Source organism: Desmodus rotundus, chromosome 5 (assembly GCF_022682495.2).
Source record: "Desmodus rotundus isolate HL8 chromosome 5, HLdesRot8A.1, whole genome shotgun sequence".
Taxonomy (NCBI): Eukaryota; Metazoa; Chordata; class Mammalia; order Chiroptera; family Phyllostomidae; genus Desmodus; species Desmodus rotundus.
Genome location: NC_071391.1, coordinates 9097248 through 9118358, shown reverse-complemented (window position 1 = coordinate 9118358; position 21111 = coordinate 9097248). Strand labels below are relative to the sequence as shown.

The 21111-nt window shown below is 39.9% G+C and overlaps 2 protein-coding genes across 3 annotated transcripts; both read left to right on the top strand.

The window, feature by feature from the left end:
• The first annotated feature begins 9334 nt into the window (after nt 1-9334).
• On the top strand, nt 9335-10261 carry LOC128780826 (olfactory receptor 5A1-like). Its single transcript, XM_053923850.2, has one exon. It carries the CDS (start codon nt 9335-9337, stop codon nt 10259-10261), a length of 927 nt encoding a protein of 308 aa, XP_053779825.2.
• Nucleotides 10262-12116: 1855 nt separating this feature from the next.
• Nucleotides 12117-20879, top strand: LOC128780984 (olfactory receptor 5AN6). 2 transcript variants are annotated; one of them, XM_053924910.1, is made up of 2 exons: nt 12117-12326; nt 18843-20879. In XM_053924910.1, the coding sequence occupies exons 1-2, from the start codon at nt 12263-12265 to the stop codon at nt 19676-19678; spliced, it is 900 nt and encodes a 299-aa protein (XP_053780885.1). In that variant the 5' UTR covers nt 12117-12262; the 3' UTR covers nt 19679-20879. The 2 variants fall into 2 exon arrangements, with proteins under 2 accessions (XP_053780885.1, XP_053780884.1); XM_053924909.1 differs by having other exon boundaries at nt 18723-20879.
• The last annotated feature ends 232 nt before the right edge of the window (nt 20880-21111 follow it).

The following is a 21111-nucleotide window of genomic DNA, read 5'->3' as shown; positions in this document are numbered from 1 at the left end:
TGTCTATTTTCCACCTATCATCTATGCTACTTATTCTCTGTACCTTTCCCCCCACTCCCCCTCCCACTTTCCTATTGATAACCCTCCATGTGATCTCCATCTCTGTGGTTCTGTTCCTGTTCTAGTTATTTGCCTAGTTTGCTCTTGTTTTTGTTTTAGGTGTGGTTGTTAATAACTGTGAGTTTGCTGTCATTTTTACTGTTCATATTTTCAATCTTCTTTTTCTTAGATAAGTCCCTTTAACATTTCATATAATAAGGGCTTGGTGATGATGAACTTCTTTAACTTGACCTTACCTGAGAAGCTCTTTATCTTCCCTTCCATTCTAAATGATAGCTTTGCTGGATACAGTAATCTTGGATGTAGGTCCTTGCCTTTCATGACTTGGAATACTTCTTGCCAGCCCCTTCTTGCCTGTAAGGTCTCTTTGGAGAAATCAGCTAACAGTCTTATGGGAAATCCTTTGTAGGTAACTGTCTCCTTTTCTCTTGCTGCTTCTAAGATTCTCTCCTTCTGTTTCATCTTGGGTAATGGAATTATGATGTGCCTTGGTGTGTTCCTCCTTGGGTCCAGCTTCTTTGGGACTCTCTGAGCTTCCTGGACTTCCTGGAAGTCTATTTCCTTTGCCAGATGAGGGAAATTCTCCTTCATTATTTGTTCAAAGAAGTTTTCAAGTTTTTGTTCTTCCTCTTCTCCTTCTGGCACCCCTATAATTCGGATGTTGGAACATTTCAAGATGTCCTGGAGTTTCCTAAGCCTCTCCTCATTTTTCCGAATTCTATTTCTTCATTCTTTTCTGGTTGGATGTTTCTTTCTTCCTTCTGGTCTACACCATTGATTTGAGTCCCAGTTTCCTTCGCCTCACTATTTGTTCCCTGTACATTGTCCTTTGTTTCTCTTAGCATAGGCTTCATTTTTTCATCTACTTTTCCAACAGATTCAACCAATTCTGTGAGCATCTTGATAACCAGTGTTTTGAACTGTGCATCCGATAGTTTGGCTATCTCTTCCTCACTTAGTTGTATTTTTTCTGGAGCTTTGAAGTGTTCTGTCATTTGGGCCATTTTTTTTTTTTTGTCTTGGCACGTCTGTTACTTAAAGGGGTGGAGCCTTAGGTGTTCATGGGTTGGGGTAACACTGGTCGCTGTGCAGTGATGCTGTAGGTGGGGGAGGGGCCAAGAGGGAGCAATGGCGCCCGCTTCACTCTCCTCCCGATTTCAATCTTTCACTCTGCTACCCACAATCAAACTGGGACCCTATGGTGCTGGTTCCCGAGTGGGTGGGCTTGTGCACGCCCTAGGCCCCTGTGGGTCTCTCCTACGACCTCTCCTGTGAGGCTGGGAGTCTCTCCTGCTGCTGCCCCAACCCCCACGAGTGTGAGGGGTTCAGAGATTTGAGGCCTTATTTCCCCATGCTGGAGCCCTGGGTCATGTGGTCTACTTCGCTCCCCTCAGTTTGTCCCGGTTTATCTTGCGGGGTGCTACCCACCGCTCTGCCTGCCCTGTTCTCCGCCACTCTGAGTCTGGCCCTCTTGGTTTATCTGTGCGTGAATGTGGGTCCACAGGGTCTGTAGTGGTCAGACTGCCTGCCCCGTTCATCCCACCACAGCAACGCGAATCCTCTCTGCCCCGGCTGCCCGTCTCCGCCCCTCCTACCGGTCTGGATGAATGTTTATTTTTTATTTCCTTGGTGTCCGACTTCCTTGCCATTCGATTTTCTGTCAATTCTGGTTATACGAGGAGGCGCAGTGTGTCTACCTACGCCGCCATCTTGGTTCTCATGAATACACTTCTATGTCATTTGCAATTAGGTAAAAACAACCCTGGGCAAAGAAAAAGAAGACTAGCTTTAAGCAAAAGTATGAAGTCCTATACTTTTGCCCTCTATGCCACCTCCTCTCATTTCAGCCCCTCCTTTCCTGATTCTGGGTTCTTTGTTTTTCCCATTACTGCTTGCCTCTGTGTTCTCACACACCCTTCCCTTGTCCCTGGAGATTAGAGGCACAGGCTTAAACTCTGGTTGTGCCAATGACTGGTTGCACTCTGGTGGGCAGCCTTGGCTGAGAACCTCTGCTTCAGAGCATCTCTGTGTGGTCTTTCCTTCAGCCTCCACACCTGTTCCAGTTTCCCAAGTCTTGAGAATTCTTTCACCTGATATCTCCAGATGCTGTCCCTATGTTTCCATTTCCTTCTTTTCTTTCACTGCTAAACTGGCATCTCACTTTCTCCTGTCTCCCGCTGAACACCACTGCAGATACCCCATCTGGGATGAACTATTGAAACTTTGCTGGGAAGATTTCACTTTCCTTCCTTCTTGACACATCCAATGTCCTTTTGTTCTTTTTTTCTTTTTGTCCTTTTTGAGTTCCATGCCATGTTTACAAGCAGCACTGGGTGGTGCTTTGAGGATCAGGATAAGGAATTTGGAAGCCATCAGGCTATTAGTGAACCATGACAAACTAATGACTATTCTCAAGACAACAACAACATGACTGGATCTGTGCTTTAGGGAGCTCCACCTGCATGTAAAGGAGGGGGAGTTGTACTGAAGGGAGTCTGAAGGCAGAAAGACCCGTTAGAAGATTTTGGAAGATCATGAACTATTATGTTAAAACTGCGTGACAAAAAGGTGTTGGGGTGGAGATGTCACGCGGCCTCATTGGTTCTCCTGATGATGTTTATATTCTGCAAATGTGAAAGGAAAAGAGTCTTTTCTGAGATTTTGCTTTGGGGAGAAGGAAGGAATGGAGTGAAGGAAGGAGAGGGGTAGGAATTAAAGAAAACATCACGATCTCGTAGCATTCTGTCCTTACATTCTTCATCCTGCAATAAGGAGTAAGAAAGAAGAGGTTTGTTTTGTTTTTGTTATTATTATTTTTAATCTAGCAGAAGTTAATCACATACAAACCACCTCACTGGCTATAGTGATCCTTTCTTGTATATCAGACCTTGGAGAGACCCAAGGATGTAGGCATAAGGCCAAGAGCTGGGAACCCGGAGGAAGAGGTTATGGCCCTGGTAGGAGGGGTTTGGGAGCCCAGAAGGGAAAATACAGATATTTCCCATTTGGAGGCAAGTTGAAGGGCTGCCAACATCAACAGGGTGTGGCTGCCATCTTTCTCAAACCCTTGAAAGAAATCACAGTGTCCTGTGGGTTTGCACAATGCCCACTTCCCTCTGTTCCTTGTGTGTCCCTCCCTAAGACACACAAATAGAGCTCAAGCCTTTCCAAGGTGGATATTTGATAAATCATAAACAAACCTGTGCATGAGGGACATCTGTCCCTAGTCAAACAGCAAAGGATTATTTTTTAAAACTCCCTGCACATTGATCTTTGGAAAAGTGAGGTCTATCAGCTATATTCCTCCTTCCCCCATTGACACCCATTTGTTATGTCCTTGTGGGTGGCAGTGGGGTGTAGAGGGCTGAGCATGGACTTTGGATTCTGGAAGGCCTGAATTGAACTCTGTTCTTGTCGTGATCATTCTGACAGACACCTCTCAGAAATTCCATTTTTCTCTACTAAAAGTGTGTTTAAGAATACTTTCTTTTGGGAACTTCTCTGAGCAATATTATGAGATCAGGTGTATGAAGGCCCCATCCACACTACCAAAAATGTAGTGCTCACCTGTCTCTTCTCTTTGTCTTTATTTCACAGAATCATAGAATCTGAGAATTTTAAGGAACCGATAAGGTCCACTAGTTCACACTCTCTTTTTGATAGTCTAATCTTCCTTTTTAAAGCATCTGCTTTCATCTTTTATTTCTATTGACCACATTATCTGTGGTCAATAGAAACATTTTTTAAATGTTGTTCAATTACACTTGTCCCCATTTGCCCCTCCCATTATTCTCCCCTACCCTAGTCTATTTCTTCTATTTGTCCAGTTTTGTTGAGCTATAGATGACATATAACATTGTATTACTTTAAGGGACACAACATAACGATTTGATATATGTATGTATTGTGAAATGAACCCCACAGTAGGTTTAGTTAACATCCATCATCTCATACAGTTACAACTATTTCCTGTGATAAGAATTTTTAAGATGTGTTTTCTTTGCCACTTTCAAATAACGATACATTATCATTAACTATGGTTACCATGCTGTACATTATATCCCAGGACTTATTTACCTTATAACTGCAAGTTTGTACCTAGTGACCCACTTCATCCATTTCCCCTACCCTCCACCCTCCTCCCTACCTCTGGCAACCACCAATCTGTTCTCTGTTTCTATGAGTTTGAGGGGTTTTGTTCTGTTTTGTTTTGTTTTATAGGTTCCACATGTAGGGGAGATCATCACTGTTGAGTGTACTATCTTCTACTTATTTAGTCCAGTGATGGAGAACTTATTCTTTTCTAGACTATTTTTTTCTACTTTTAGACTGTTCTATTGTTTTCCTACAGTCTCTTCCTCACTCCCCCTCCTACCTCCCTCCTTTCTCCTTCCTTCTTTCACCCATTTAGTCATAGTTCCAAGTCTTGAAGTCATGCAAAAGATATTTCTACAGTGAAGAGATTCTGTAAAATATCCAGTGCTTTACAAAGGTAATTGCTGTTGATGAAATGATTACATACTTTGAGGCCAAAGGCCACTCTTGGCTTTCACTGTCTCTGGGGATATCTTACTGGAACCAGATCAAGGACTAAGAATATAGTGGAAGCAGGGCCAATGGAACTCAATTGTACCCAACCAAAGTTGGCATCCTCTTTACCGCCCAGCCCAGGTATCGAGCCAAACTGCCAGTCCATGCTCCCTGGGACATGTCATAGCCCCAAACCTAGAGAGATCCAAAGTCACCTAGGAGAGAGTTGGCCTTCCTTTAAAAGCCCATCAAGTGCTTCCCTTGGCGGCCAATTTAAAGTCACTACATTTAAATTTTATGTATCTCTTTGGCAAACACAATGGCTCTAGGTGCCAGAAGAGAAGGATTTTGCTCCCAGCTTCTAGTATTAGACATCTGATGAAACCCAGAGTTTAAGGAGTTGTAGGTGAGTGTGCCCTTTGCCCATCCTCAGGAGTGGTTGCTGGTGAATTCTAGAGTCACAGAATGGGTGACTTAGAAAAACTTTCCAAGGAGGGGAAGGTGGAGTAGGCCTGGTGTCGACTTCCTGTCTTCTGACTGCTTGATTTTAACCAGAGGAGCTGGACTTCAGCTGATAATTTGGAATTCTGCAAGAGATTTTGTTTTTAAAAATGTTCTGCTATTTACAAATGGAAAGAAAGAAGGAAGGAATGTGGACCAAAAAGCACTGACCTAAGCTAATCTATTGTATAGACAGGAGATTTGAAGATTAAGATTCAGAAGGGCAAAGAATTTTACCCAAGGTCATATAGCAAAAAAGTAGGGGGGACAGGAATTAAATCAGCATTTTCTTTTTTAGCTTTCAGGCTTTTGCTTTTTATGCTATTCCAGACTCATCAATGTGTGCATGTATGAGTATCTGCAATTTTTTAAAAAATGATCTATTTTCCTTAGATCCTATCTAGTTACCACAGAGACCCCAAGTTTTAGAATAGGGTAAAGCAGAAGGAGCTTCTTCTGGAGAATGAGATTCAGGTCCTGGTTTCACCTCTTGTCCCAACCAAGTCTTCGGACATCCACTCTCTCTCTCTTTTGGCTTTACTTTTATTGTCAATAGAGGAGAAAGTCTATGTTAACTGGCTTTTACCTCTGGTATCCTATTATTTTATGTATATTCCCAGAATTTTCTGGACATCCGTGCAGTATTTAAAATAGGACCAGTTCAGTGGTGTTGGGGTTAAGGCAAACCTACAGTGTCTATATAGTAAGTATTTTATAACCCTATACTTAACCAGTCAACAAATAGTCACTGGGCACCTATGATATGGGTAGCACTGTAACACATAAGAAGGAATGGATGCAAGCAGAAAACACATCTTTTCCCCTACAGACTAGTCTTTCTAGATTTTCTTCATCATACCCACAAAGTCATCTGAACTGCAATTATCCCCTGTACTTCAAATATGCCATTCATTTGAGAATTAGCACATTAGAACATCATTCCTTTTTATCTTGGTCTATAGCTTTGTTAAAATGTAAATAAACCTGACCAGGTAAAGGAGAAGAAGACTCTTTACAATGGTTTTATTTTTATTTATTTTATTGTTTTCACAATGATTTTAAGCATTCAGCTTCCAATCTTGTCCAGTCCATTGGGATGGGGAAAAGGTCATACCTGCAGTCACACCTATAACATGGTCTTCTGGACTTCCTAGCCCCCTGGCCACACTCTTTTATGGCATTCAAGAAAGAGAATGGGCTCTGGAATCAAAGAGTTGAGGGTTATGTAAATTTTGGCTCTGTCACCCTGTAACTCTTTGGGTTGTCAAATCTCAGTGAGCTTCTGGTCTGAAGTGCCTATCTTTTGGAATTGTTGTAAACTGAACTTATTCAGAAAATATCATGTAATGTTTACAATGTACCAGACCCCATGCAAGGCACTGAGGTTATAATGCTTTCCCAGACTCTACGGTTGAGAATACAGACAAAACAAGTTTGCAGGCAAAGGTAAATACAAAGTGATAAATGTTATGAAATAAGCCAACATGTTTTATAAATATTGGGAATAGCATAAGTAAGGGACATTTTGTCACTGCAGCCATTATTATGACATACAAGTACAGGCACCTGGGTTTAGGCAGCCAGTGCAGTGGAGAGCAGACCTTGGACTGGGGATGAAGAAACCTGGGGTCAAATCTTAGCAGTCCTGATTACTTGTTAAGTAATAAATATTATTTTTCTCTCTTCAAAACGTCATGTGAGTTATTTAATTCCCACCGTCTATGAGATAGTCCTGGTATTGCCTCTAGTTTTGCAGTGGAGGTGGATTTAAGAGTGATGTGGCGGCTTGACCCAGGCCCCACAGCTAGTGAGTGCTGGTGCACAGATGAGAGACTAGCTCTGTCCAACGTCAAAGCCCTGCGCTGGGTGACCCCAGATGGGAAAAGGATGTGAAAATGCTGCCAACCCCAAAAACGCTGTAAAAGCTCCTGGTGGTGCTTCTCAGACCATGCAAACTAACACACACCTATATCATACTCATATACTCTATGTCCATTTACATGACTTCTATATCTTCTACTTCTATATACATAGAAATACAGAGTATATGACATACTTTATATTTATCTCCATATAATTTAGGTCAAAATAACCTACATTATCTCTCCCTACAGCTTTGTTTTACCCAGAGGGGAGTGGACTTCACTTGATATCCTGCAATTTTGCAAAAAATTTTGTTTTTGAAAATGTCCTGCTATTAACAAATGGAAAGAATGACATAAAATAATCATATAAAATAAATAGTTTTCAGCTTTTATCATATTCTTAAAATGTAGTAGAGTAGATATGATAGATTCTTGGGGTTGAAAGAGAAAAGAATTATGATAAGTCTTCCTAAAATACACATCCGATGGTAACTGTAAATATGAAAAACAAAGGTGTGGGGCCTGGGGTAACCATCTGGCCGTGTACAGTTTCTCGTCAGAATGACTGGTGCTGTCACATCTCAAGAGAGCACTTTTGTAAAATCGACCTGTCTCACTGCAAATCATCACAGGCTTTCTTCCTGGCTTTTGAAGCAACTTCCTGAGCTTCCTAGTCCGTCTCTTGCACTCCCATCGATCCTTTCACAGCTTTACACTTCTACTTTGCTCTTTGTTATATTGTTAAACCCATCTTCGACACCTAGTTCCCTGTTTACAAAGATGCAGGTAAAATATGAAAAGCAAACAAAAACAAAACTTTTCTTGTCCATAGAAGAAGTGTCAAACTCTTTAACATAATAATATTAATTCAACAAATATTTATTGAGCACCTAGTATGTGCCAGACACTGGTTGAGGTGCTTGGGATACTTTAATAAAAGGAGACAAAAATTCCTACAAATCCTGGTCTTCATTAAACTTAATGCATTGTAGTGGAGGGAGACAGACAATCGATAATCAACAAACCAATTAATTATACACACTGGTAGAAGGTGGTATTATCAAAAGGACAGGGCAGGGTTAAGGGGGACTAAGGTCTAAAAGTGGAGAGAAGGTAGACATTAAATATAATGTGCACACAGATATATGCAATTATATATGCAGCATGTGCAGTTATCCACAGAGTATACAAAATTACATACACAGTATATGTGATTGTATACATGTGAAACAAGTAAACAGACATCCTCCCATCTTTGCTTTTGGAGCTCTTCCTCAATCTGTCCACCTCCCAGTGTCTCTCAAAACCAGACTTCTGTTATCATCTCTTAATACTCCTGGGCTCCCACCTCCCTGACGTGTCTAAGGTTCCTCAAACCCTATGCTCTCTCGAGACTTTTACATCTTTAATGTGAACCTCTCTGAAACAACCACCTACCAACTTCCTCGCACACCAGATTTTCATTCTGGTAACCTCTTATTCATGGTTTGACCCCTCTTCCTCTCGGGAGTCTCCACCTGCTACATCCTGGATCCAGGGAGCCCCATCCCACTGTGCTGTGATTTGTTTGTTTGCTGTCTGCCCGATGCAGTATGAGGGATATATTGAACTAAATAGTAATGTTTTATTACTTTCTACACCATCTGCATTTAGCTCCAAAAGCACATGGTGCCATGTGTTTGACAATTTGATCGTGTTTGTGCAAAATGAACATTAGCATTTCACAGTCTTTAAAGTTTTTTACTCCTTTGTCTAATCTTTAAAGGGAATTCTAGTTAGTTTTTCACACCTCTAAGTGTTTCGCTCTACTGTTTTAAAAAAAAAAGAACTCCTTGATACCATACAGAACAAACTATGATGATAAGAAAAACAAAATTGCCTCACTGGGCATTTAAATTCTTGACATATTTATTTTCCTTAAAAAAAAAAACAAACCAGACACAGAGTATCTAGGATAAATCCAAGTGGCTCAGTAAGTAAATTGCAACACTTGGAACAACTGAAAAAATGGGGTATGTAGTCCAGGTTCTATTAATAACTTCCTTTGGTAAAGTGGTGACATTGACAGTGAAGGTGATGACACAGATAATACAAAAATGTCAGGCTATTCTGGGGAATGTCACTTTTCCATTAAAAAATGCAAGAAATAGTGATTATGAACCCTGTGAAAGGCCCGATGAATGTGTTACAGGGGAATACTGTGTCAGATAGAGGTAGGACCTTTGCCTCCCAGTCTATTCTGACTTGGGGAGTTTATGATTCCATGACACAATGAAATGGTTTCCTCACCTGGATCTCCCTGACCACAGGAATCCCTCTTTGGGACTTTTAAGGCAGCAGAAAGAGGACACAAGGCGATGGGAAGGAATATCAGCATGATGACCAATTTCATCCTCTTGGGATTTTCAGAACGTCCAGAGCTGCAGATTTTCCTCTTTGTGCTGTGCCTAGGGATCTATTTCATGACACTGGCTTGGAACCTGGGTCTTATTGTCCTGATCAGGATGGAGCCGCAACTCCACTCCCCCATGGATTTCTTCGTTGGTAACTTGTCCTTTGTCGATATCTCATACACCTCCTCTGTGACTCCTAAGATGCTCTGTGACTTTTTCAAAGACCAGAAGACCATCTCCTTTGTGAGTTGTGCTGCTCAGTTTTTCTTCTTCATTGGGATGGGAGGCACTGAGTGCTGTCTCCTGGCAGCCATGGCATACGACCAGTATGCTGCCATCTCTGACCCTCTGCTCTACACCAGCATCATGTCCCCCACCCTCTGTGTGGCAATGGCCATTAAAGCGTATGCTGGTGGATGTCTCACGGGAATGGTCCAAACCACTTCCATATTCCAGCTCTATTTCTGTGGGCCACGAGTCATGAACCACTTTTTCTGCAACCTGCCAGCCCTGCTGGTCTTGTCTTGTTCTAGTACCTTCCTCAGCCAGGTAGTAAACTTTCTTGTTGTGTGTGCAGTTGGTGGGACATCAGCTCTTGCTGTTCTGGTTTCTTATGGCTACATCATTACTGCTATTATGAAGATCCATTCAACCCAAGGGCAGATGAAGGCTTTGAACACCTGTGCTTCTCATCTGACCAGAGTGATTCTCTTTTATGGCTCTGGTCTCTTCTCATACCTTCATTCTAGTGCTGGATACACATGGGCCCGAGATAAGGTGGTATCCATGCTCTATGGAGCCGTGATTCCCATGCTGAACCCTATCATATATAGTTTGCAAAACAAGGAGATCAAAGATGCATTGAAAAACTCAAGGAGAGGAAGAAGCAGATGTATTTTATGTGTCCTTTAGTTCCTTGAGTTAAGAAGTCTTAAGTTTTGCTATATGTAAATAGGCATAATACAATAATAAGTGATTCACAGACTCTGAATAATAAATGAAAGGAGCTATTTCAAGTAAGACCCCCAATGTACATGTCTCCTATACAATTAGGTTCAACAGCAGTTTGTTTTCTTCCCTTCCCTTGTCATGGATCAACAGGGTTTTAATTTGGGTCATCTGCAACAGAAAATAGACGTGCTTTTTCATAACGTTCCTTAGCCTTACGGCACCAGATGGCGGGTTCAGGAGACTGTGCCTTGAACAACCTAGGTGGTGGCCCCAGGACCACAAGCATTCAATGGAGAAATTTTTACAATATCACACTATTCGTGTCAATACATTCACCATTCAGAATGAAATTCATGTTTTCCTTGCCATGGATTCATACAAATTCAAGGGTTGATACTGACCAGGAAAGTTGATTTTGGATTAAAACTTGAGAAGCCTAACTGAGCTGGGTTTAGCAATGATTACTCAGATCCAGGAGAGCCATAAGGCACCTGGAAGCCATGTCTCAGAAGAGCCAAGGCTCCCACATCTGGAATCATAATGTCCCCTGGGGCCAGAAATAGGAGGCAAACTCAGCTGATAAAAATGCTGCAGAGTCCAAGTGAGAAGACCTAGGGAATGGAGTGTCATCAGGTTAATTTTCATGCCTCAACCTCCTAGTGACTGGGTGGGACCACCTGGTTTAAGGAACAGTCAAGAAAGAGATGCTTGCCCTAGAAACGTTGATGGCATATCTGCTTTATTGGTCAGTTCTCACTCTTGGCCTCAGGTGGATATTTGAGTCACTTATTGTCCTCACCCTATCCCCAGTTCTTTTCTACTTCACAAGCTAGAGTTGGATTCTCTCTCCTGTATCCCTGGAATCTGAGCTCAGCTTGCCTCATGGTTCTGACGTCCTTGCTTTCATCTTCATGCATTATATGTCTTCTCTTTTCTCACTTTCTAAATAGCTGTGTTTATTCCCATTATCCTGTCCACGTTCCATCACATATTGGGTGTGTGGAAAACTTGTTTATCTCACATGTTTCCAAACCAGGAAGAACCACAAAGACATTATTAAGAGAGTATTAGGAACCTCTCAAAGATTCAATCCCAATTGGAGAAGATATCAATATGACCCCAGCTTTGTAAAAATATGAACAGAAAAATGGAGAAGTTACAATAATGACAATATTAGTAATAATAAGTGCTTCCAAGCACTGGACAGGTATTATTTCATTTAGGTTAACTATCACCCTTTTAGGTAGTTGTGGTATCTATACCCTCCATTTTACTAAGTAACCAAGGCACAACGAGATGAAGTAAAGGTTATTAAGTCAGAATTCAACCCAAGTAGTTCTATCCAGAGCCTGAGCACATAGTCAGCAAAACCACAGTGAATGACTGTTCTAATAAAGACCTCAAATTTTGGGTTACCATGAAGCCTGGTTTGCTTAGGACAATCCTACTTATTCTCCTGACATGGTCGTTAATAAGTCTCCTTCTCATGACCAAAATTGCCCAGTTTAGAGAAAGAATGATATGGTCACTCCGTGGTGAGAGTCCTTCCCAGATGTCGTGATTCTGAAAAGTCTAGAAAGGGAAGTTGAAACTGGATTCAAGTAGGTCATGGAGAGCACATGAGAGTGTGGAGAAAAGGAATCATCTGGGAGCATTTCTCCATTTGTTTTTTCCATCCATCACTCTAGAGAGTAATTAACTGAAAACAGTGCTTTCTGTTAATTGCCTCATCTCTCTGCACAATGGACCCTAAGGAGACATTTAAGAGAATCTTCAGTTGGAAGTACTTCTCATGTAGCAGTGGTTAGTAGAAGGCATGGCCAAAGACACAGAGCCTAGGGGACGTAAACGTCTTCATCCTGAATGCTTATATGATGTCCATATGCTCTAATTCCTGGAAAAACTGTATGCTCATCTGGACACCAGAGTTTGGTCAAGATTCAGACGCAGCAAAAGGCAGACATGTGGCAGCACCTGCCAGATTTCGACAATACATACCTGTCAGAATATCTAGAAGAAAACCTGGGTGGGTAAAATAGAAATAGCTTTCTTTCTTCAATTTGTCTTTCTGCCTTCTCACAACCCTGTTTTCCCACTCCCTTAACTCAGAGACATGCATTCAGGTTCAATGACTATTTTAAGTTTTCCCAATAACCATATTCCTTCTCCCCTATCCCAATAGGATTATTTGAATTTTAATAGGAACCAAATTATTGGAGGGCATCAGTGTTTGCTGACAGCTCACCAATTGGGCCAAGGAATCACAAATTTTTACCACCAAATAATCCATTTTTTGTAAGAGACCTGTAGTTAGTGAAGTACCTTTATGATACAATCATTATTGTTCATTATTAATATAACAATTCTCATTTTGATGGCTTACTACATGATTAGCACTGTATTACCTACTTTACATACCATACTTAAATAGGTTTTCACACAAATCCTATGAAGTGCTGATCATTCTTCCCTTACAGATGAAGAAATGGGTCACACAGAGATGAGGTCATTTGCCAAAAATCATGAAGTCGGTAAATGGTGGAGTCAAAATGCTCTGCTTCTCAGCAATTCATTTACTTTCCCATGTATGTTCATCAGAGATAGTTGAAACTTTTGTTTAGTCTGAAATAGAGTAGCCAGAGGTAGTTGATGTAATATTACTCCCAAGCAATTTGATGGTCTTATTTTGCATAAATATACAATTTTAGTAGCTTTCTGAAATTTTAAAACTTGTCTTTGACGGCCATCATTGCAGACCTAGGGACTATTGGTCATTGTAATAGGTGACAAAAAGTGTGACATACATTAGCTACAACTGATTCTGAGCCAATGTAACCTTTGCCCTGACCTAGTTTTATTCTTTTTTTATTTATTCTTCAAAAATAACCTGCAATCTTTAACAATCTATAAATTTAATTAAATACTACAATGCTAATGACTAGGAAAATAAAGATGAAAGGGAAAAAACTTTTAATGTAAATTTGCAGGATGGAGTGATTGCTAAATGCCCAGCTCTAGAGCCAGTCTACCTGAGTGGGTTCCCAGGTAGGTCACTCATTAGCACCGGAAGCCTGGGAAAATTCCATAACTTTGGTAGCTTGTGTTGTCATTGGGTTGTTGTGAGGATTAAATGGATTAAGTACGTTTTAGAAAAAATGAGTAGACAGTAAGTGCTCAATAAATATTTATTACTATTATTAAAACATATAAACGAAAGAGTAGATATTTATGAGACAGAATCCCAAAACTTATAGTTGTCTAAAGCCTGTCAGATGCACAAATATCATATGATCTCGCTTATAACTGGTTTCTAATGAACAATACACACTAATGAGAAAAACAGAACCAGAGACATGGGAACATGGAACAGACTGACAGCTGGAGGAGGGAGGAGGGAAGGGGGAACAGTGGAAGGAAGGGGAAGACAATAGTAAAAGAACAGGTATGAATGACTCCTGGACATGGACAAGAGAGAGGGGACTGACTGTGGGCCACAGGAGTGGGCTGGGAGGAGGGGGCAAAGGGGAAAAATTGAGACAATTGTAACAGAATAAACAATTAAATTAAAAAATAAAGCATGTCAGATACAAACCTTTCAATGGTACAATCATGTCATAACTCATGTCATTTTGCCTCAGGATTTCAGTAAAATTCAACAATTAATTCACATGTGTTAACTGCTTGTATCTGACTAAATTCATGTAAGGGTATAGTTAGAAATTAAATGGTACAACATGCAAGTGAACTAGCCCATCCTCTACCGAATCCTGAAATATGACAAACTTTAAGACTTGACGAACTAAGTGTTCCTCATTGTTGTTCTGCATGCCCTGACTTTGTAAGTGGGTTATTTTGTCTTTGAATTTTAAATATGGACTTCTTTCCTTCTTCCTGCTTCTGTCCTCCTGTCTTCCCTCCTTCCTCCCTCCCTTCCTTCCTAATTTCAAGGAGTGATAGAGAAAATAACTATTAAAGATGAGAAGACATCCTTTCCTTTGATAGTTTAAGAAGTTTACATTGGGCAATTGTTTCTAATATGTCACTATAAACATTACAAATCACAGCACCATTTTCTACATGATAGGCCTACAGTAAATCAACTTTACTAAAGACACATCTTTAGTTCACAAAATTTTTATTGTCTCAGGATTTCTGGATCCGGTTGCCCCTGAGGCTGGTTCAGCAGAAGTCGTAAGGACAAATAGTGATGCCCAAGACTCACTGACTATTTTTTCCCACTTTAATGGAAGGTAGTAGCCTAGAGAAACTCAAAATCTGCTTCTCATTCTATGATAGAAGACTTTTTAAACACACACACACACACTCCTCCTCCCCTCAAATGGGATAATGCTATTTCAATGAATGAAACCACCTCTTCAAATTCTCATTTAGCCCTATGAGTGTGATTTCCTTCCAACATGAAGAAAATCCATCACAGTTCTACATAGTTTAAAGGGCTAATAGAAATAAATTATAACATTATGCCTTAGAAGCATTAGCTTAATCTGAAGTTCTGTCAAAGACTGCGGTGTTCCTTCAATAGCACAAGAGTGTGTTCCTCCTCTAGAATATGTGAGCTACATCCAACCAGTCTGTTGACTTTCAAAAACAGTTGTTTATACTACAGTAATGAAACCTCACTTAACTCAATTTTTCTACAGAGCAAAGTTCTCCAAGTGCAGTGTTGAGACCAGCAGCAACAGCATCCCCTGAGAACCTGTTACAAATGCAAACTCAGATTCCACTCCAGACCTATTATATCAGAAATTCTTAGAAGTAGGGCCCAGCAACCTGCGCATTAATGAGCCCTTAGGGTGATTCTTATGCACACTGAAGTGTGACCACACTTTGGACTTTTACTAAATATTCTAAGGCTTGGCTCCCAGCCCCAGAGATGCTGATGTATTAATTGGTTTGAGATGCAGACTTATCCATGGTTTGTTTTTTTTTAGTGCTCCAGGTGATTCTAATGTCCAGCCATGGTTAAGAAGCTCTGTTTTACAGGGATAATTTTCAGGTTAGGATGAGTGAGTTGCAGAAAGACTAGAGAGAAACATGCAGGGAATTCCATCCTCTGCCCCCATATTACAACAGTATAGGGATGCAAGACATTGAAGAGTTCATTTGGATAAATTTGTGTAACCTGAACAGATGCAGGATAATAGGCAAAATGCAGGGGGCTCACATCACTGCTTTGTCTATCTTTCATTTTCTCTCTCTCTACAGAATTCTAGAAATTGCTATTTCCTATGCAAGTACTCATGAATTATTCAATGACATTCTGGGCATAGCCATTCTGGGCATGGCTGTGTGGTGGTAACTTAGCCCTGTGTATGTTTGCTAATGTGTATGCGTAACTCTCATCAACAAACAATATCGACAGATGTTAGCCAGTTATCACTTACAGGTTCTCTACTGTTTATTTACTTCACTGATTATGTATTAACATAAAGAATCTTTTCAGTAAGGTAACTACACCAAGTCAATGACTCTATTTTGCAAAACAAAAATATTTCAAGAAAAAGTAGCATTGTTTTAGAGTTTTGAAAATCTCATGAATGTCTGCTTAATAGAAGACAGCTGGATTCTTATATCTAAGCATTTTTTAATTTTTAAAATAAAAAAGTTGTTACCGCAGCAAGAACACTTAATATGAGATGTGCCCTCCTGATACATTTTCAAGTGAACAACACAGTATTGTTAACGATAGGCACAACGTTGTACAGCAGGTCTCTAGAGGTCATCTATCTTGCATAACTGGAACTATATGCTCATTGAACAGCAGCTCCTCATTGCTCTCTAGCCTCCACCCCTGGCACCCACCATTCTACCCTCTGTTGCCATGTGTCCAGCTACTTTAGATGCCTCCTATCTGTGGAGTCATATGCTACTTGTCCCTCTATGATGGACTTATTTCACTTAGTATAGTATTCTCCAGGTTCATCGATGTTGTCTCAAATGGCACAATTTCCTTTATTTCGATGACTGAATGATAAACCATTGTATGTGCATACCACATTTCCCGTCTCCATTCATCTGCTGATGGACGTTTAGGTTGCTTCTAAATCCTGGTCATTGTGAGCAATGCTGCAGTGAACATGGGAGTGCAGAAGCATCTCTCTGAAGTCCCGATTTCATTCTCTTTGGGTATATATTCAGAGGAGGGATTTCTGGATCATGTGGTAGTTGTACTTTTAAGTTTTTGAGGAACTTTCATACTCTTTTCCATAGTGGCCGCACCATTTTACATTCCCACGGACAGTGTACAAAGGTTCCCTTTTCTTTATCTTCACCTACATCTCTTGTCTTTTTTTCTAATTTTTGATGTACTAACTACAATCTTTAAGGAAAAGAATGATAAACTATGTGATGGTGAGGGGTTTTTCCCCATTTTTTGACACTATTAAAACTAGTTTAGAAATAAAGAAGTGTTTTCCTTGTTTTTACCCTTAGGTTATTTCTTTTAATATTTTACCATTGAAGATGTAATTAACAGGTTAGTTCTAAAATATTTTTTACGAAGTTAAAATATTTGACTTTTATGCTATTTATAAAGAATCATAAATTGATCTTTTAGTTTTATGCATTTAGATGATTATATTGCTTCCTTCTTCAATTTCTTAATGTGGCAAATTACATTAGTTGCTTTTCTAGTGTTAAATCAACCTTGCTTTTCTGGAAAAAACCCAACTTGTTCATAATGCTGTATTATTTTTATATAGTTTTAGGTTCAGTTTGTCAAAATTTAAGATGTTTACAATATTTCTAAGTATTAAGTTCTTCAGTGGGTATGGTTATAATATTCCTTTATTATTCCCTTTTTGGTATTAAGTTATACTCCCACAAAAATAGTTGGAAATCATTCCAAATTTCCATACTCTGAAAATTTTGTGTGTGACTAGAATTATTGTTTTCCTTTAACTCTTGGTCCAACTTGCTGAATAGGCCTTTTGGGCCTATAGTGTTCTTCACAGGAAGATTTTTGTTACTGATTCAATTTTTTTAGTGTTTATAGAATAACCAGATTTTTTATTCTTACTTGAGTCAGTTTGGGCAACTTACATTTTCCTAGAAATTTGTACATTTTATTCATCTTTTAATATGTATTGACATAAAATTGTTTAGAGTATCCTCTTACTACCTTCCAGGTAGGAACATCTCCAGGATCTGGAGCTATATCTCCTTCTCCATTGTTTTAGTTTTTCTTTGTTTTGTCTTGGTGTCCTCAGATATATCAGGAATCAACTTTGATTTTTTGTATTATTTTGGAATCGTACGTAATTTAGAAACTATCTGTTCTTTCCTAACTGTCTAAGAATTACAATCGGATCACGTGTTTTCTTTAATCTTTTATATGCATTTAAGACAACTGTTATCTCTCCACATAAATTTTAGTTAAATCTACAAGATTGGTTAAGTGTTCCCAGAAATAAAGAAATGATAATCATATAGTGTGATAAAAGTGTTAGCTAAACCTATGGTGAGAACATATTGCAATATATAAAAGTATCAATGAACACATTGTATACCTTAAACTTATACAATGTGTATGTGTCAATTACATTTCAATGTAAAAATCCATAAAATTTGATAAATAGTATGTCTCACTATATTTAAGTTACAAATATTTTATCATTTCTGTTATACTTTATTATCTGAACTGTGAATGGTTTAGAAGTATATGGCATTCACTTCCAATTATGATGTTTTAATTACCTGTTTGTAATTGATCTATGACTTAATCACACTGTAGTCTGACCATGTACCTGCATGACCAGCTCTTTAATATTGAAACATTAAAAGTGTTTCACACACCACCAGAGTACTTCACAATTGCATTAGAACGATACCTCCTACTGACACCACCTCCCATAATGCTATGTGCATGGCAGGCACTGCACATCATGGGACTAATTTAACCTCAAAGAAACCCTATGAAATAGGTTCTATGATTATTATCTTAATTTTAAAGATAAAGTAACAGTCAGAAAGATCTTAGACAAGCTGTTCAGAGTCAAAGAGCTCACAGACAGCAGAGCCACAATTCAAGAGCAGCTATATGACATCTAAGACCTTAGTCACTAAGCTAAACACAGGAGTTACAGCTCCATTGACCATATCTTAAAATTCCCAAAGCATCTTTTGAGAAGGGTGTTCTAGATGATAATATACATTCTTTTGTACTTTAAGAGCCTAGTGGGTTAATAATCAGAAGTGTAGTTATCCTCTTATATGGGGGAAATTTGATGCACAAAACTGTTAATTCTAGATACTTAGATGCAAGTTAATCAGGGTTAGTTAATCTAAAATGGGTCAATATTTTCCTTGATTCTGTGGTCAGTGTGGGTAGAAGGTGGTTTATTTCAAGAGAAACTGAGTTAGCAAATGACTTAAAGAGATTCGCTCTCTTCTCTCCTTACAGATCCTAGAATCATCAATGCAATGACTGGAAGAAGGAACAGTACCGTGATTACGAAGTTCATTCTCTTGGGATTCTCTGAATTTCCAAAGCTCACCATTGTCCTCTTTTCGATATTCCTAGGGATCTACCTGATGACAGTGTCCTGGAATGTGGGCCTCATCACGCTCATCAGGATGGACTCCCATCTGCACACACCTATGTACTTTTTCCTCAGTAACCTGTCCTTGCTGGACATCTGCTATATTTCTACTGTTGCCCCCAGAATGCTCTCAGACTTCTTCAAGACCCATGCATTCATCTCCTTTATGGGGTGCACCATGCAATACTTCTTCTTCTCTGGCCTGGGTCTGAGTGAATGCTGTCTCCTGGCAGCCATGGCTTATGATCGATATGTTGCCATTTGCAATCCCCTGGTCTACACAGCCATTATGTCCCCCACACTGTGTGTGCAGATGGTTGCAGGATCTTGCATCACTGGATTCTTGGGCTCATCTATCCAACTGTGTGTCTTACTTCAGCTGCATTTCTGTGGGCCAAACATCATCAACCATTTCTTTTGTGACCTGCCCCAGCTGCTAATCCTATCCTGCTCTGACACCTTTTATTTCCAGGTCATGATTTCTGTGCTCACAGTTTTCTTTGGGCTCACATCTGTCCTGGTTATTATAATATCCTATGGTTATATTGTTGCCACCATTCTGAAGATCACTTCTGCTGAAGGCAGGTCCAAGGCCTTCAATACCTGCGCTTCTCACCTGACTGTAGTGACCCTCTTCTTTGGCTCAGGCATCTTTGTTTATATGTACCCTAATTCTGAAGATTCCCGAAGCCAAAACAAGTTGGCATCAGTCTTATACACTGTTGTAATCCCAATGATGAATCCATTGATCTACAGCCTGAGGAACAAGGAAATCAAAGATGCCCTAAACAGGTGGAAGAAGAGAATCTTCTCTTAGTGTTACTAATTATGGAATTAACTTCAGATGTCCTGGGTAGGAAAAGTGTCAACTAAAACGATGACCCACAACTGTTCTAATTGTGGGCTGAATTACAGTTCTCTGCTTTTCTACTAGAAACTCACAACTAGCACTGAGATAGGAAATATGCATGAGAAGTATCTGGAAGTTCAACATGTCCAACCTTCATCATTTGTGACTCAGTACATTAACTGGCCAAGCAATTCACCAGTATTGTTGCAGCTAGTAGTGGTGCAGTGCCCCTTCCTCTCAATATTCCTTCCTTACCCCTCAATATTCCATCCTTACCTATTACATAGTTTTTGAAGAACCTGAGATATGAGTGCTGGCCAAAACAGTAAGGAAACCAGCAAGCTTCTTCAGTATTTTTCTTTGACTTTTTCATAGCCCTGCACAGTCTAGGATCCCAGGTTCTGCTACAACTGACCAGTAGGCCAGGATTCTTTTTTAAAAATTGTTGACGCTATTACAGATGTCCCTATTACCTCCCTGAGCTGCCCCCTCTACCCAGCCCCTATATCCAACTGGCCCTCAGCATATTGTTGTCAGTGGCCATGTTATACGCCTGCTTGTTCTTTGGCTAGTCTCCTCCAGTTCTGTCCTCTCCCCTCCCTTCTGAGATCTCTCTGTTCTCTGAATCCCAATATCTGCTCCTATTTTGTTTGTCCATTTATTTTGTTCATTAGATTCCACATAGAAGTGAAATCATATGGTATTGGTCTTTCTCTGACTGGCTTATTGCACTTGACGTAATAGTCTGCAGTTCCCTTCATGCTGTCACAAAGGGTAATAGTTCCTTTTTACGCTTGTCTAGAATTCCACTGTGTAAATGTACCATGTCTTTTTTATCTTCTCACCTACTAATGGGCACTTGGGCTGTTTCCAGATCTTACTGCCAGGATTACTGCAATTCCCCACCTGTAGTGCCATGACATGGTCCAGATAGATTGTTCATCAACAGGACATTTATTAGACAAGTAAGATTCTTGGAACAGGACTGAGCCAAATGCAGAATTAAGGAGAAGGAGAGGACAGCAGCCCCTTTGGTCAGAAGTAGAAATGAAAAGATTTACCATAGATTTCCTTCAAACGGCCATTTCTCTTTATGCATTTGAAATACAGCTTGACTTGTACTGACTAGGGTTATATATGGATTGTCAGGAATACACTACATGGCTATGAGGATCACCAAATTAACCAATTAATATAAAGTGGCAAATAAAATGGAACAATATCTCATACATGTGGGGTTTTTTTGTTGTTTTTTTTTTATGAGACACCGAACTGTGAAATCCTGATAGTCTTTTATTAGCCAGGAGAGGGAGACCCATTGCAAGACTAGAGTCACTGAGAAGTTAAAACAGACAAGGCAGGCAGTAGGTGGATGTGGCTAGTGGTAGTGATGATAAGGA

Bases quoted from the DNA above. Each gene is read 5' to 3' on its own strand.
- LOC128780826 (XM_053923850.2), top strand. From the start codon at position 9,335: ATGACCAATTTCATCCTCTTGGGATTTTCAGAACGTCCAGAGCTGCAG.
- LOC128780984 (XM_053924909.1), top strand. From the start codon at position 12,263: ATGTGGCAGCACCTGCCAGATTTCGACAATACATACCTGTCAGAATAT. The intron at 12,327-18,722 runs GTGGGTAAAATA...CTCTCCTTACAG, and splicing joins ATATCTAGAAGAAAACCTGG to ATCCTAGAATCATCAATGCA.